Genomic DNA, 17566 nt, shown 5'->3' on the forward strand with positions numbered 1-17566 from the left:
AACAAGAAATAAAGAAAGATTGAGACAATGTAACAAAAGTTTATTATAATATGTAAACCATATATTTTATTATTCATATGAGCAAAATTCAAATTATTGCTTGGAAATAGCACTTCAGAAGTTAGTCATTTATCATTAAAATAAGAAAAAAGAGGGAGTTCATCACTTGCAGGATCATAAAGTTTATCATCTTCTTCAGCCGGCAGCTGCTATCATAACAAAACATTCTCTCCCCAGCCCAGTGCTCTTCCTCCTGTCATGACGCAATCCACCACACATTACAGTATTATTGCGAATATCTCACACATGTGACCAAAAAACAAATAAGGTTCTTTTTCAGTGGATGATGGATAAGCAGGTGCACATGCATGTTGTGAGCTTAAAAAATTAGAGTTCAATCTTTTCAGAATGTCATCCTCCTCATCAACAATGCAATAGATGAGAGTATTCACCTGATTTCCCTCTGTAGACGAATATGGAGGAACAGTTTCTATCCAGCAGCCATCAGAATGTTAAATGGGTCAAACATTCATTGACCCTGACATCATTCTAATATACCTTATACATTCATATACATTCAGTCTTACACCACAGTCACTGATGACACTATATAACTATATTGTTATATTGCACCTATTATATATTTCGCTGTTTGTATATTTGTAATTTATGTGTTTCTTCTACTTATGTACGTATATTTTATTCCTTTCTTTTAATGGCATTCATGGTGGAAAGCAAAGTAAGTTTTTATTGTACTGGGAGCTGTGCATGTGACAGTAAAGACTTTGGACTTTGAACTTTATCTTGTCCCAGCACCTGACTCAGAATGTGTGGCGCAATGTCATTAATGCCAGAGCTCAGAGAAGCCTCCGCAGACAGTGCTGCCTGTCTATTTCTGTATGTCATTTTGTCTCTTAACTATATATTTCAGTGTGGTCCATCTGTTTTTGTTTATTTGTCTTTTTTAATGTTGTTTGTCTCTTTTTACCTGTAATTTCGCAATCATTCTACTAAATGGCATGTCAGAACTGTTGGGTCTTTTAACGACAGATAGTGAATCTCTGCATAGTTTCACTTCCTTGTTGTTTGTCTCTTGAAAAACTGGTACTGGTTTACAGGTTTACGTTTAGAAGAAAAAAACCTTCCCTCAGGTCTCTATGAAAGGAGCTTCAGAACTTCTGATCAAGACGCCAGTTCAGGGGAGGAACAAGAAACATCGGCACGGTTACATGGTTAGTAAATACTACTTCATAAAATATTTATAGATATAGATTTAAATGAAATGTATACATTCAAATCGATTCAAGACTTATCAGACAGCTTTGAGACTGCGCATATCTGTTTTAAGGTTGTTAAAAACTTTTAAATTTAAATTTACAAAACATAACTTTCTGATGTTTCATACGTCTCTCGGCTCAGGTGACTGTATCTTTGTTTATATGAACATTCATCTCACAACCTTTATTTCAACTAATTCAGTTGTGAAGGTATATTTTCATAATTTTGCCTGTCTACAGTCAAGTCACCTTTATTTATATAGTGCTTTTTACAATGCAGATTGTGTCAAAGCAGCTTTACAGTGATAACTGTATAGTTTTGACTGCGTAGCAGCTCTTAAAGAATAGTGTCAATGCAGGCATATCAAAGCACTGTTGATTATCAAATGTGAAATGTAACATACAGTAACATTCTGTGTCAGAATTTCTCAAAATATCTAGCATACACAATAATACTTAAGAGTTCTAAAAAAGGCTTTTAGAACTCTTTAATACGCATAAATGCTCCGATTTTGTTGAAAAAATGAGAAATCAGGTGATCTTGACTATGTATTATTGATGACATAATCATAATGTACTAATCTGATTTACTGATCTCATGCAGTATTTAATATTTTATTATATAAGTGATATTTTATTAATTTTGCTGTCACGGTTGATGAATCCACTGTCTCATTCTGGTGTCTGTGTGTTTGTGTGGGTGTGTCTGGTTGATTGTTTCGTGTGGGCGTTGCCGCTGATTGTTTGATCAGCGGCAGCTGTGTGCAATTACCATATACCTATTTTACGCCTTGTCTTTCGTCTCGTGTTTGTCAGATCGTTGTTTGGAGTGCTGGTGTTGTGTCCTGTGCTCTCTCGTGTTTGTTTGTTCCCCGGAGTGGATTATCTCGTCGTTGTTTCCTGTTCCTGTTCTTCGTTGGACTCTCATGTTGGATTGCACTCACGGACTCACGGGCTCACGGCACCTTCTCACCTCACCACTGGATTCCCGCTGCCCATCGAAGTCCCTGCGTCACCACTCTCCTGCTGTTGTCTTCTTCGTTTGCTGACATACTCTGGTGTGAAGCTCTATAAAGAGAGTAACTTGCAATTGCATCTGTCATTCTTTCCGTGACATTTTGCATTGTTCATTATAGTAGCTTGAGATCCAGAAGTGTTGTGAGAATTATTATTTTTTTTAAATTAACTTTTCAGGCACATAAATCTCAGCAATGGTGACAATAAACAACAAAAAAAAAAACGTTATGCCACAATTCATTCTGGGAACCAGTAAAGTACAAAACTGCCTTTTCTGGCCCCAAATGCCCCACTGCTTTACATGTTGTGCAGCTCAAACTTGATTTTTCCATTACAAGCCAGGGGTAGTAGGTCTGTCTATCTCTGAATTGAGCTTCTGTTCAGTTGTGCATACCATTTCTGACCTGTCGCTACATGTCCCAAACTCTTTTCCATTGCAAGCACTCTCCTCTCCCTCCAAATACAACCTGCAGTTTACCTCCTCTTGCTGTTGAACCTGGCTAGCTGGTGCTGTGGGGTGCATTTCCCAAAAGCAACTATAGTTGCAAGTTCTGTCATTACCAACAGAGATCAATGGAACTTGTGACAATATTTGGCTAACAATGTTTTTGAGAAATGCCCCCCTGCTCGGTTAACTGTGCCAGTAACCTCTTGCACCTTAACTCTCTTTGACATTTTGCTGTGCACAATTCTGATCTCTACTTCCAATTTTTTGGCTTTTTTCTGCATATGTGATGTTCACAGTGTTTTCTCTACTTGATTCCCATTTATAAAGAGAACAATCTAAACAAGTGTTTCCCAACCACATTCCTGGAGACCCCCCAACACTGCACATTTTGCTTGTCTCCCTAATCAAACAAACCTGATTCAGACCAGCAGCTTATTAGTAGAGACTCCAAGACCTGAAATGCATGTGTGTGCAGTGTTGGGGACCTCCAGGAACATGTTTGGGACACACCGATATAAACTAATAAAGAATGTGAAATTTGCTTGCAAATTTTCACATGAATTATATAAACTCAGCAAAAAAAAGAAACGTCCTCTGACTTTCAACTGTTTTTACTTTCAGTAAACTTAATGTGTAAATATTTGTATGAACACTAAAAGAGTCAACACCATAAGACATAAACTAAAAATGTTTGACAATGTGTCCCTGAATGAAGGGAGGCTCAAAATCAAAAGTACCAGTCAGTATCTGGTGTGGCCACCAGCTGCTTGAAGTACTGCAATGCATCTCCTCCTCATGGACTGGACCAGATTTGTCAGTTCTTGCTGTGAGATGTTACCCCACTCTTCCACCAAGGCACCTGCAAGTTCCTGGACATTTCTGGGGGGAATGGCCCTAGCCCTCACCCTGCGATCCAACAGGTCCCAGACGTGCTCAATGGGATTGAGATCCGGGCTCTTCGCTGGCCATGGCAGAACATTGACATTGCTGTCATGCAGAAACTCACGCACAGAACGAGCAGTATGGCTGGTGGCATTGCCCTGCTGGAGGATCATGTCCGGATGAGCATGCATAAAGGGTACCACAGGAGGGAGGAGGATGTCTTCCCTGTACCGCAAGGCATTGAGATGTGATATACCGCCCCAGACCATGACGGACCCCCCACCTCCAAATCGATCCCGCTCCAGGGTACAGGCCTCGGTGTAACGCTCATTCCTTCGACGATAAACACGAATCCGTCCATCTCCCCTGGTGAGACAAAACCGTGACTCATCAGTGAAGAGCACTTTTTGCCACTCCTGTCTGGTCCAGTGAAGGTGGGTTTGTGCCCATAGGCGGCGTTGTTGCTGGTGATGTCTGGTAAGGACCTGCCTTACAACAGGCCTACAAGCCCTCAGTCCAGCCTCTCTCAGCCTATTGCGGACAGTCTGAGCACTGATGGAGGGATTGTGTGTTCCTGGTGTGACTCGGGCATCCTGTACCTGTCACGCAGGTGTGATATTCAGATGTACCGATCCTGTGCAGGTGTTGTTACACGTGGTCTTCCACTGCGAGGATGATCAGCTGTCCTTCCTGTCTCCCTGTAGCGCTGTCTCAGGCGTCTCACAGTGCGGACATGGCAATTTATTGCCCTAGCCACATCAGCAGTCCTCATGCCTCCCTGCAGCATGCCTAATGCACGTTCACGCAGATGAGCAGGGACCCTGGGCATCTTTCTTTGGGTGTTTTTCACAGTCGGTAGACAAGTCTCTTTAGTGTCCTGCGTTTTTAGAACTGTGACCTTAAATGCCTACTTTTTGTAAGCTGTTAAGGTCTTAACGACCATTCCACAGGTGCATGTTAATTAATTGATTATGGTTAATTGAACTTGCATGGAAAACATTGTTTAAACCCCTTACAATGAAGATCTGTAAAGTTATTTGGATTTTTACAACATTATTGTTGAAATGCACAGTCCTGAAAAACGGACGTTTCTTTTTTTGCTGAGTATATATTATTTTAATTCTATGTTATTACTTTCATTATTAAATCATGTGAGGTACCAGATTAGAGGTCCACATGTTAAGAGTGAACTACTTCAGATCTTTCTTTTTTTTTTTCTGCAGCTGTTAATCAGTGAAGGGCGATGGCGTCTGTTGAAGAACTGCTTGAGAAATCACTGAATGAACTGGTAAAAGCTGAACTGAAGAAGTTTCAGTGGCACTTGAAGAATGATCATGATTGTATATCACAGTGTGAAATGGAGAATGCAGATAGGTTAAAAACTGTGGATAAGATGGTGGCTTGTTTTGGCCGAAAAGAAGCTGTGAAGATCACAGTGGAGATCCTGAGGAAGATGAACCAGAATAATCTGGCTGAGCAGCTGGAGAACAATCACAAGCAAGGTAACGTTTAATTCACTGTGACTGTGATGGTTTGACTATTTGCTTTGCTGATGTGTTTGTGTGAGTAATGTATCACAGTGAATGATGCTCTCTCTCTCTCTCTCTCTCTCTCTCTCTCTCATACACACACAGTACTACAGGTTGATGGCAGTATGAAGGCATCTATCTCTGTTGGAGCTGATTCAAAACAGAGCTTGGGTAAATTATAATCACTGCCTGTACATGGAAACAAGAGAAAATATAGCAGTAAGCAGCAGATACAGGGCCATGCCAAACTTTTAATGACTGAGCAGCATGGCTTAAACATGATCTGAGTTAAATGGTATTAGGAATGGTAATAGGAATAAAAAAATAAATTAAAAAAAGTTATTCAGAAATTTTAAAATGTAAACCAAATTTTTAGGGATGAGCGATATACCATCAACTGGCAGTGATTTTGGATTATCTCTATTGTGGTTACACTTATGTGAAATTTTAGTGCTGTGCCTTCATGAAGGTTTATTGCATGAGTTTTTATGCCTAACAAGTAATTTTTAAACCGTTCAAGCGCAATAAGCTGTGAATAAGAACTTTATTCAATACTCTCGCTCTGTCTGAGAGCTGAGATCATTTTTACTTGTAGTATTAGGCTAGTACTTTTGCTGGGATATCAAAATTCATGTTGAAAAGTATGAAATTTCAATGGTATCAAAAATCATAACCTTATTTCAAGCTGAAATAACTATATTTAGAACTATATATCATTAGCATGAAATAAAATTACTAAAATGATTATGATATATATGATATAGGTATTCATGTGACTTGACATGAGTCAAGGTATATTCATGACCATACATGTTGTCAATTTAAGCATAATCTGTGTAAGATTGTGCATGTAAAGTCAAGTAAAATCAAGTCACCTTTATTTATACAGCGCTTTTTACAATGCAGATTGTGTCAAAGCAGCTTTACAGTGATAACTGGTATATAACTTTGGCTGCACAGCAGCTCTTAAAGAAAAGGGTGTCAGTATCCATCTTAAGTAAATTCAGTATTGATTCATTCCGATGTAAGAAACAATAGTTATTAATTTAGTTAATTTATCTATAACACTGTTGAAGTATGAGAGTGATTAATTTCAATGTAGTAAAAGCACAGAGTTCAAGTTATCACATATGTGCGGTTGTTATGTTTTTGGTAATAGAAATCAAAGACCAGGTTAGAATTTATCTAAAGATTTTATTACAATTTTATTAAAATTGATAACTTACTCTTTGCTGACTTTTTTCCTCTTTCTCAAAGGCTCAGCTGCAAATCATAGTAAGGCTGCTCTTCATGAGATTAGCTTCCGTCTGAAGAACAAATTAAAACTGGACTACACACGGATATTGGTTGGTAATTCACAGACGGGTCATCAGAAAAACCTGAACAATATCTACACTGATTTATATGTGGTGGAGAATGAGACTGGAGGGAGAGTGAATGAACACGAGGTGATACAGATCGAATTGAATCTCAAACAATTTGATGCGAAAGACACACCGATCCAATGCAATAACATTTTCAGAGTCCATAATGGTCAACAAAACAGAAAGGTGCTAATGATGGGGATCGCAGGGGTGGGAAAAACAGTCTCTGTCAATAAATTTATCCTTGACTGGGCTGAAGGAAAAGAAAATCAGGATATATCCTTCATTTTTCCTCTGCCGTTCCGTGAGCTAAACCTGATTACAGAGAACTGCAGTCTAATGGGACTGCTTCACAAATACTTCTTTAGTGGTACTGAAGAGCTGGCCTCGATTCCTGAAGATGATGGTAAAGTCTTGTTCATCTTTGATGGGCTGGATGAATGTCGCTTCCCTTTGAGATTTAAAGAGGGTGACATAATTACAGATGTTCACAAAATAACAACAGTAAGTAAGATAATAACAGACCTTATCAAGAGACATCTGGTTCCCTCTGCTCTCATCTGGATCACATCCAGACCAGCAGCAGCCAGTCTGATACCCCGAAACTACCTTGATCAAGTGACAGAGGTGCGCGGATTTAATGATGAGCAGAAAGAGCAATACTTTAATAGAAACAGCAGTTCTGAGGTTGCTGGAAACATCATCCGTCATATGAGGAAATCCAAGAGCCTGTACATCATGTGCCACATCCCTGTCTTCTGCTGGATCTCTCTCACTGTTCTTCAGCCTCTACTGGCTCAAAAGAGTAATGAAAAAACTCCCACAACTCTCACAGGGTTGTACACAAGCTTCTTAATTTCTCACCTGCAACAGATGAAAGAAAAATACTGTTATGATCCTGAACCTAAAGCCAATACAATGTCTTTTGATCAGATAATATTGATGCTTGGGAAACTGGCCTTTCAACAGCTGGAGAAAGGACATCTGATTTTCTACAAAGAAGATCTTGAGGAATGTGGACTAGATGTCAGTGAAGGGTTGGTGTTCTCTGGGTTATGCACTCAAATCTTTCAGGAGGAAAAGGCTTTTGCAGTAAGAAGTGTTTTCAGCTTTGTACATCTCAGTGTCCAGGAATTCCTTGCTGCTCTTTATGTGTTTTTGATTTGCAAAGACAAGAAAATGAACCCATTTCTTGAATCCTGGAGAGAAAAACTTAAATGGTATTTCTCCAAAAAGTCACAGTTTCAGCTTCATAAAGCTGCAGTCAACAAGGCTTTACAAAGCGAGAATGGACACCTGGACCTTTTCCTCCGGTTCCTTCTGGGTCTCTCACTGGAGTCCAATCAGAGTGACCTGAAGGAACTACTACCAAAACTGGAACTCAAAACAGAGAATGTTGAAGACACTGTTGAGTATATCAATAAGAAAATAAAGAAGGAGAAATCAGTAGAGAGGACCATCAATCTCTTCTACTGTCTGAGTGAAATGAAAGATGACTTTGTGGAGGAAATTCAGGAGAATCTGAGCTCAGGAAATCTTTCAGCACAGTATCTCTCCTCTGCTCAGTGGTCTCGTCTGGTGTTTGTGCTCCAGATGTCAGAAGAGACTCAAGAGATGTTTGAACTGCAGAAATACAGAAGATCTGATGAGGCACTGATGAGACTGATGCCAGTGATCAAAAATACTAGAAGAGCACTGTAAGAGTCTTCTTTGCATTCATTTATATATACTGTTAGTCATTTTAATTAGGCCTTGATTTTACTTGTTGGCAAAGAGTGTTCAGAAAAATGTACATAAATGTGTGTGATGATGTATAAAAATTGTTTTGAAGTTTTATGAAAAGAAAATTGTTTTAGCTTTGAGTACATCACTACAGTTACTCCAGACTATAAACGCATTACTGTTGTTGTTGTTGTTGTTGTTGTTGTTTGTTTTGTTCTCTACACAGGCTACAGTGCTGTAATCTCACTGCTCAGTCCTGTGAAAGTTTGTCTTCAGTTTTACAATCCTCAAACTCTGTTCTGATAGAGCTGGACCTGAGTAACAATGACCTGCAGGATTCTGGAGTGAAGCTTCTTTCTGAAGGACTGAAGAGTCCAAACTGTAAACTGGAGATACTGAGGTAAATGATTTTCCATAAAATAATCTGGGCTGCAAAATGTTTGCAAATGCAAATGTTACATTTTCTTTTTTTTGTGATTAACTTTTTATTATAATTTTAGCCGCATCATAAACATTATGACAGATTCAATAAACTATATACAAACAGATGCCATGAAAATTACCAAATGTTGCATTTTCAAATACATTTATTTATACACAAATTTTTTGGCCATAATAACAATAATGTAAACAGAGAGCAGGGCTCAACGCTAAGGCCAGTGGTTTATTTTTACTTGCCCTGCCAAAATTTTCACTGGCTCACAACAAAAAAAAATAATAATAAAGTAAAAGACAAGAAAATGGACCTATAAAATAAGCATAGTTATTGTTTTTGTTGTCTTTGTTACATTTAACCTCAATAAATAGGGTTATGACACCAAAAGCTACAAGATTAACTCACTTATATTTTAAATATTGTTAGGCAAATAAACAGTAAGGAATAAAATAGTAACAAATAATCAAATTACAAGTAATAGCACAAATAAATACAACAGAACAAACATACATGAAATAATGGTGCTTTTCAAGTTTTTCATGTAGGTTTAAACAGGAGATTTTCAGGTACAGAAATTGTAATCTAATGTATAACTATATAACTACAGAATAGATTAAACTTTATTAAAGTTAATCAGTCAAGAGCAGTTACAGATGCATAAAAATGTTTTTAATGTTGAAAATATAAAATGTTAAATATTTAATATTAATATTTGAAATAATTTCAAAAATGAAGACACTTTAAATGTGAAATTAAACCCGCCAGTAGGTGGCAGCGAATCACTGTTAATGAGTGAATCATTGAGATTCAACCGTTTCAAACATTCTGGGAAAGAATGTCTACATAGGTATTCCATTGTATTGTTCATTGTGTTTTTCCCTTTAGTTAAATCACATTTAATGATTGTTGTGTTATAAATGTCTCTCAAATTGTGTTCTCATTCTATACCCCATGTGCATAATATGTGGAGATATATTAGCTAATGAGTCAATGAGCTATGAGCTAATTGAGTCAACAATTGGTTCAACAGCAACTGTTGAAAGCCTCCACGCAGCTGCACTGAGAGCAAAGCTGTAACTAACAAGATAGGCCTGATTTATCTTTCTCATGAAACTTAAACTGATCGTGCACTACTGTCTTCCAATATTTCTTCAGCAAAAAAATGTTGACTTCTCGCATGTCTCCCTCATAACAGTTCTCTATTCTTTTCTTCTCTTTGCCTCTCTGGCTGTCATACAGGAAACAGAAAAACCTATCAAAATAATAGTCCCTTAGAGAAAATGCCTCACTTTAAAGATTTCTACATCAGATGGACTTTTTCTTGAGTATCAACTTCAAGGACTTTATTGACCTAAGACTGTTTTGAAATTCAAGTAGTGTTTCGTAAATATATATTGGAATGCTGGACATAGCTAAGCCCAGTGTAGAGCCTACACACAACTTTTTTATATCCAGGTAGAGCAACTGGCCGCTAGTGTCTAGTTACAATGTAGAAATACTTTGTTCATGTTCTTAAATTGATTTCTACTTTACTAAAATATAAATGTTAATACATCACTACATTTAGGAAAATAAATGAATAATTCGGTATTACTCAATTTTTGCATTTGCACAGATGCTTTTGTTACTGAAACTGAAAAAACAAAAACAACAACAACAACAACAAAACTCCACAAAGCAAACTGCACAGGTCACTGTATGAAAGCCAATGTAATTATATGTGGACTGTTGCTGTGTTTGCAGGTTGTCTGGATGTATGGTGACAGAGAAAGGCTGTGATTATTTGTCTTCAGCTCTGAGTTCAAACCCCTCACACCTGAGAGAGCTGGATCTGAGCTACAATCACCCAGGAGATTCAGGAGTCAAGCTGCTCTCTGAAAAACTGGACAAACTCAAGTATGTTGAGCATGAAGAGGCGTGTGTGTGTGTGTGTGTGTGTGTGTGTGTGTGTGTGTGTGTGTGTGTGTGTGTGTGTGTGTGTGTGTTTACTGATTGTATCAGATGTGCCAAATGTGAGACTGTGTGTGTGTGTGTTTTCTAGTGTGGATCATGGAGGAGAATTCCGAATTATAGCAGGACTACACAAATGTAAGTATATATATATATATATACACACACACACACACACACACACACACACACACACACACACACCTTTAGTGATTTTTATTGTGTTATAAATGTCAGTCTTCTTGGTTTCAGATGCCTGTGATCTAACACAGGAGCCAAACTCTTACACACACACCTACACAAATGTTTGTTTCACCATATTAGTTAGGACGTTGCATTGACTTCCACTGATTTTATATTAGTTTAATGATATTTTCTATTGCCTAACCCAACCCCTACCCCTTAGTCACCCATCACAGAAACATGTGCAAAACACTAGCTTTAAATAAAAACATGTTTTGGTTGATTTATAAGTCTTTTTAACTAGCAAAGACCAGTAAAAATGTCCCCACAATTCAGTATGTCACTATAAAAGTGAGGACATTTGGCCCCTACAATTATAGCCAAACTTGAACACTCACAGACACACAGCTTTAGTGATTATTGTTGTGTTATAAATGTCTTTGTTCTTGTGTTCTGGATCAAAACACAGCAAATATTCATCTCATTTTGTCTAAGAAGAACAGAAAGGTGACATTTGTGAAGGAGAAGCAGTCATATCCTGATCATCCAGAGAGATTTGATTTGCGTCATCAGGTTCTGTGTAGAGAGAGTCTGTCTGGACGCTGTTACTGGGAAGCTGAATGGATTGGAGATGCTGATATATCAGTGACATATAAAGGAATCAGCAGGAAAGGAAGGAATGTAAACTGTTGTTTTGGATTCAATGAAAACTCCTGGAGTCTGAACTGCTCTAATTCCGAATTCACTGTCTGCCACAATAGTAAGGAAACCAAGTGTGTCCCTTCAGGCTCCTCAAACAGAGTTGGAGTGTATGTGGACGTGTCAGCCGGCATTCTGTCTTTCTACAGCGTCTCTGGCACACACACACTCACGCACTTACACACATCCACCTTCACATTCACTGAACCTCTCTATGCTGGATTTGGAGTTTCTGATAATTCCTCAGTGTCTCTGTGTGAGATTTAAAAGCCTGTGAGCAAGAACAGAGAAATCACACACACCTGACTGAAAAAAAAAAAAACACTCTATTTACTGTTTACTCTCAATTACATAGCATGCTTTATATCTGCATGCACTCAGGCTAGGTTTTTGTCTATTTACTCTTAGTGACTGTGTAATTATGTGAAGGGGGTTTGTTCTTTAGTTAAAGATCCAGAATTGTGTATAATATAACGTGTATGTTTTTATTATTATTGAATTGTCTAGTCTCATAAGAGTAGTGCAGCTTGATGGTACGTTCAAGCTAGTAATGGAAGAAATTGAGCTTTACAAATCTCTGAATGAACTAAATCAATAGCTTTTTTTATATGATTGTTTTCAAGGCACTCATATTTTGGGTCACTTTTATAATGTAGGTTCAGTTTTAATAAACATGCATGTATAACATGGGTGGGGAATGTTGATCCTGGTTTAGCTCCAACCATAATTAAACACACCTGAAACTAATGTGAAAGCTCTCAAAAGCAAACATTACATTAATAAATGAACAGTCGTTTTGTAAATGTCATATGATGCAGATGTGTTTTTGTAACATTTGCACTGACTTGGCCAGTAAATGTTGCCAGGGCAATGGTGTTTTGAGCACTTTCAAACAGTGACTCATCTTACAAAGCAATTTGTTCCGTTGATTTAGAATAAAAAAAATTGTAATGTTTCTCGTAATACACTTAGATACACCGTGGGATTACAAATTTAAGAATCTGTTCAAGATCTACTGCACTGCAAAAAATGATTCCGCATTTTAGTTTGTTCAATGTAATTTTGTAAGTTGATACAACTTGTAGTTTCTGAATTTGTTCGTTCAACTTAACATGTTAGGTTTTTACTATCTCAACTAGTCTGTAAGTTCACTGAACTAGAGTATGTGTCGCCTCAATTTAAAAACATATGCTGAACCATTAAGGTATAAGTTCTCATTATTTATCGCGAGATCACATGAAGCGCGAAAAAGGTCTCGTTCGTTCATCGGCATTGCTGGCATAGACTGGCAGCTGGAGAGTTTGTCGGCACGCGGCAGATTTATCTTCCAAGCTATGCAATATCGCGTTCATTATCCCAGATGAATCGCCTTCGATCTACGGCTCTGTCTATTAAATGCCGCTCCATTTGAAAGCAGGTGATGGCGATTTAGCGGTAATCACGGAACCGGCTTTACTGACTAGATGGGCATGATCATATCGTTAGATATAACGCCCAGCCCTAACAAGAAGCATGTGCTGTCATGTTTTTGGAAACATGCGATGGAGAAAACTATTTAATAAATAAAATGGTATGAAACACTAGCAATGATTCATAAAACTGAGCTGAAACCACTGAAATCACTTGGATTACTTTAAGGATGTGTTTTCTGGACCTTGAAAGTGCTAGTTGCGTAGGCTGTCAAAGGAGGGACAGAAAGCTCACAAATTTCATTAAGGGTGCTTTCACATTAGCACTTTTGGTGCGCACCCGGGTTCAATTGACGTCAGAGTTCGGTACGTTTGGATGATGTGAACACGGTCTTCTGAACTCGGGTGCGCACCCACGAACCGTACCCGAGTCCGCTTAAAAAGGGTGGTCTGGGGTGCGGTTCAAGTGAACTCCGGTACGGTTCGCTTCTGATATGAATGCAAACGTACCAAATTGCGGAAGTGAACCGCTATTAACGCCGTATTATTTGATAAAAATGTGAGTTTGTGTGTGTTTCACTCACTTTCCCGATGAGCGTGAGTCACGTGCTGCAAACAGAGAGCTGTAGCGTAGCTTTTCTCATTTCTGCTCGTCTTCAGCATTGTACATTCGCGGCAGATAGACGCAAGAGCCGTTATGAACAAAACCAACGGTTCAAAAACAAAAATATAAAAGTGAGGAGAGCAACGTTATGCATTTTGCCGCCTTCTCCTCTGCCATCGTTACTAAGCAACGTAGTAAACAGCTACTGGTTTGATGACGCAAACGAACCGTGGGTCGGACCCAAATAATATAATGTGAACACAGTCCAGTGGGCGCAGGGGGAGGGGGGAGCAATCGAACTCGGGTTCGGCCCAGGCAATCGAACCAAGTGTGAAAGCACCCTAAAAGTATCTTAATTCGCCTTCCAACAAAGGCAAGTCTTAATGGGTATTGGATGGCATGAGAGTGATCAATTAACAATGGTATTACCATTTTTTGTGTGAACTGAGACTTTTTTTTTTTATACATGAATACACTTTCCATGCATTTTCACCATTAAAATGTATGAAATTGCAATACCTTTTTATTTGACAGATTGTTTTATTTTGAAATTAAATTATTTTTCTGTAATGTATAATGTAGTTTTGAGTTTGTATTTGAAAATATTCAGAATTGTTTCGAATTTCTACTAAGAGAAGTTTACGCTATATTTTACAGTTAAAAAGTTTTTACAAAAAAATTCATTGTAATCCTTTGAATGTTAACTGAGTTTGCCCTTAACAGTTATTGAATTGTAAGGGAAAATAAAATCGTTTGTATGGAAAAATCTAATTATTTGGTTGAATATGCTGTTGCAAGTTGAGAGAAAATTTTAGTTGAATGAACATAAATTTTAGTACAGATAACTTGAAAATTTAAGTTATCGTATTTCAACTAATCTTTACAAGTCCAGGTTAGTTGAAATAAGTTGTTGGGCCAACTATTTTAACTGTGTCAACTAAATTTTTTAAGTTGAACATACTTAGTAGATTAAGTCAATAAAACTTAACTGAGTCAAAGCAAAAAGATAACTAAAAAATATAAGTTGAGTGAACAAATTTTTTTTTACAGTGCATGTAATATCTCTATGTGCCATGAATGGTTTGGTTATGTAATGTCATCAAAAGACTGCATTATCTTACACTTCATTGACTCTTCATATCAGCAATATTTACAGATCATACAACCCTGATCTTATTTACTTAAATACTCGATCTGTAACCTGTGTGTTGTTCCCAATTTTCTGGTATGTTTACAATTTGTTACGGAGCTCTCTTTGCAAGTTTGGCGGAGAGAAGATTTGTGTTGTATGATAATGGGTGATGTTCGTATGAATTATAGATGCTTTTTTTCTGATCATTCTCAGACATATCAAGACAGAAAAAAAGTCATTTTATTTTGTCTCAACAATTCTTCCTGCTGTAATGAATGACTACTAGCTCATTCAGTGTTCAGTCAGGTGGTCCCTGTGTTAATTTTTCCAGCTGGAATGTTAAATGTTTAAACACAATTAAACACAGCAAAGTGTTGTCACATTTAGAACATTTAGATACACATACAGTATTGGCTTTTTGCAGGAGACCTACTGATCATGCCCCACTAACACTTTCTTACCAGTTTTAAGATAGGATGTTTAGCTCCAGATGCTGGAGATTTAATCCCCTGCTTCTATTTAATAAGAAGTTTTATGATTTGTTAAAAAACAATTACATATCTTTTTGGAGTTAAACTCCATTCCTGAAACTTCACCTTCCTTAACTTGGGAAGCTATGAAAGCATATGCTCTAGGTCAAATTATTTCTTACTCAGCTGGTGTAAAGAGACAACGAAGAAAGAAACTTGAATAATTATCTCTTGAAAATCTTCAGCTAGACTCAAATTATGCAACTTCTTCAGATCCAGGAACTTACAAGAAGAGACTCAAATTTCAAACTGACTTTAATATGTTATCAATTTACCAGGCTGAGAAGTTATTGCTGAAAGCTGAACATACATTTTTGAACACAGTGACAAGCCAAGTAAACTCGTAGCTCTTCAGTTAAAAGAAAGTCAGCTCAAAAATGTATTTAACAGATTAGGTCTTCTGACTGCAATTTGATTACTGATCCATTAAGTATTACCACACATTTTAAGGACCATTACTCTTTGCTTTTATGAGTAGATCTCTTATGGAATGTTTTATTTCAACCGTTGCTCATACCTTTCATTTCAGATGCAATGAGAGAAGAGTTAGATACACATTTTTCCACAGAAGAGATAGTGCAAGCTATCCAGAGCATGCAGAATGGCAAGACTCGACAGGTTCCCTGACAATTTTTTTTTTAAGGTTTTCTCTCAAATCCTTAAAACCCCACTCCTTAACATGCTATTTGACTCCATTGACAAGGGCTGCCTGCCTTTAACTCTGTCAGTCTTGTATGTCTTTGATCTTAGAAAAAGACAAAGATTCACTTGATTGTGGCTCTTACAGGCCAGTCAGTCTTTTAAATGTGGATGTAAAGATATTGGCTAAAATGCTTGCAAAACATCTAGGGCCTGTTTTACCTACTATCATAAACAATGACCAAACTTGTTTTATTAAATAATAGATTATTAATAGATTATTTTTTCATAATATAAGAAGAGCATTGAATATCATTTATTCTTCAAACTCACAAAGCCTTCGATCAGGTATAATGGGATAACCTCTACTAAGTTGGTTTTGGTAACATTCAACATATTGGTAACGTATCCTAGAATAAACTTTTTTATTCCCTTTTAATATTTGTGGTCCATCCCAATGGAGTATCTTCTTCTAACTTCCTCTTTAAATGTGGTACAAGACAAGGCTGCCCACTTTTGCCTTTGCTTTTTGCGAAACCTTGGCAATAGCCAATTGCACTGAGCAGGCCTGTTCACAAAATTTCATTATACACTGATGATGTATTGTTTTATTTTTCAGACCTGGCTGTTCCTTTGCCTGAAATTTTGAGAATTATAAACTCCTTTAGTAACTTCTCTGGTTATAAATTGAATATTAACAAAAAAGTGAGCAATATCCAATAAATTTCCCAATTTCCAATTTACCAGCAGGTGCTTCAGTGTTAAAAGTTGCTCTTCATAGTTTATATATTTAGGAGTAATAATTAAACACACGTGCTTAAATCTTTTCAAGGTCAACTTTACTGCACTCAGTAGAAGCCGTCCAGTAGAAGTGGTGAGTGAGTGGTCAGATGGGCAGCTGGAGGAGTGGCCAGGTGGATGGCTGGATCGAGGCGATCTGTGACTTGTGAAGGCATAAACTTACTCTCCTCGAATATGTCTGGAATATAAGGCCAAATTCCACTGCACTTGAATCCAGCTTGAATATTCTTTGGTGTAGCTGCAGATGAAAATGTTATCCTCGCTGACCTGGTATGTCATACATTGTCATGTTCTTTTCTGGATTCATTCTCATCCAGCAATCACTTGCACTGTTTACCATCCTCGTGAGTGGGCCATATACACTCCTTTTAAGGGGTTGGTGTTTATAACTCTGACATTCCACCTGAAAGTGTTATTATATTGTAAACTGCTTTAGTTTTAAGTAATATCCATCCATCTTTTGGCAGAGAGGGATGGTGAACTTTTAGAATGCTGAGCAGGGCTGATAATGTAACCAGAGAAATGCCAAACTCAATGGTCCAGTCAGCAAGATTAAACATTAAGTCATCTATAGCTGTGCATGACTCTGTATGATTCATTTCCTCCCCATCAGATGCAAATCTATCTTTTAGAATCTGCTTATTCTGTCCAAAGGTGAGTTTGGAAATAGAGGTAGTTGTTCATTTATTAATGGGAAGAATTGAACTGAGAGAAAGAATTAAAGAGGGCTTAATAAAAGAATGGCAGAGAGGGTAGAAAATGTAATTATGGGTAGACAATATTCTATACAACCTGAAGTTAGTAAAAGATGTTTCTGTCCTTTTTTGTCCCTTAGGGACTCAGTTAAATTGTGTAGACTGAGGTTGGGGCACTGTGGGTTAAACTACTCTTTGTACATTGTAGGATTTCTGGCTTGTGTGAATGTGGGAGTCTTAAGACAGTAG

The 17566-nt window shown here is 37.6% G+C and overlaps 1 protein-coding gene across 4 annotated transcripts; it reads left to right on the forward strand.

Annotated features, from left to right (window-relative positions):
* The first annotated feature begins 830 nt into the window (after positions 1-830).
* Positions 831-14279, forward strand: LOC137024718 (NLR family CARD domain-containing protein 3-like). 4 transcript variants are annotated; one of them, XM_067392563.1, is made up of 10 exons: positions 831-897; positions 1119-1232; positions 2094-2335; positions 4848-5126; positions 5259-5324; positions 6411-8214; positions 8466-8639; positions 10419-10571; positions 10717-10763; positions 11278-14279. In XM_067392563.1, the coding sequence occupies exons 4-10, from the start codon at positions 4868-4870 to the stop codon at positions 11772-11774; spliced, it is 3000 nt and encodes a 999-aa protein (XP_067248664.1). In that variant the 5' UTR covers positions 831-897; positions 1119-1232; positions 2094-2335; positions 4848-4867; the 3' UTR covers positions 11775-14279. The 4 variants fall into 4 exon arrangements, with proteins under 4 accessions (XP_067248664.1, XP_067248667.1, XP_067248666.1 ...); XM_067392566.1 differs by having other exon boundaries at positions 11307-11439; XM_067392565.1 differs by having other exon boundaries at positions 10878-11337.
* Positions 14280-17566: the final 3287 nt, after the last annotated feature.

Source organism: Chanodichthys erythropterus, chromosome 8 (genome assembly GCF_024489055.1).
Source record: "Chanodichthys erythropterus isolate Z2021 chromosome 8, ASM2448905v1, whole genome shotgun sequence".
In the NCBI taxonomy this organism is placed as follows: domain Eukaryota; kingdom Metazoa; phylum Chordata; class Actinopteri; order Cypriniformes; family Xenocyprididae; genus Chanodichthys; species Chanodichthys erythropterus.

Excerpts from the sequence above, each read along its gene's own strand:
- LOC137024718 (XM_067392563.1), top strand. The coding sequence starts at position 4,868 with ATGGCGTCTGTTGAAGAACTGCTTGAGAAATCACTGAATGAACTGGTA. Across the intron at positions 5,325-6,410 it reads TGATTCAAAACAGAGCTTGG|GCTCAGCTGCAAATCATAGT; the intron begins GTAAATTATAAT and ends TCTTTCTCAAAG. Across the intron at positions 10,764-11,277 it reads TATAGCAGGACTACACAAAT|CAAATATTCATCTCATTTTG; the intron begins GTAAGTATATAT and ends ATCAAAACACAG.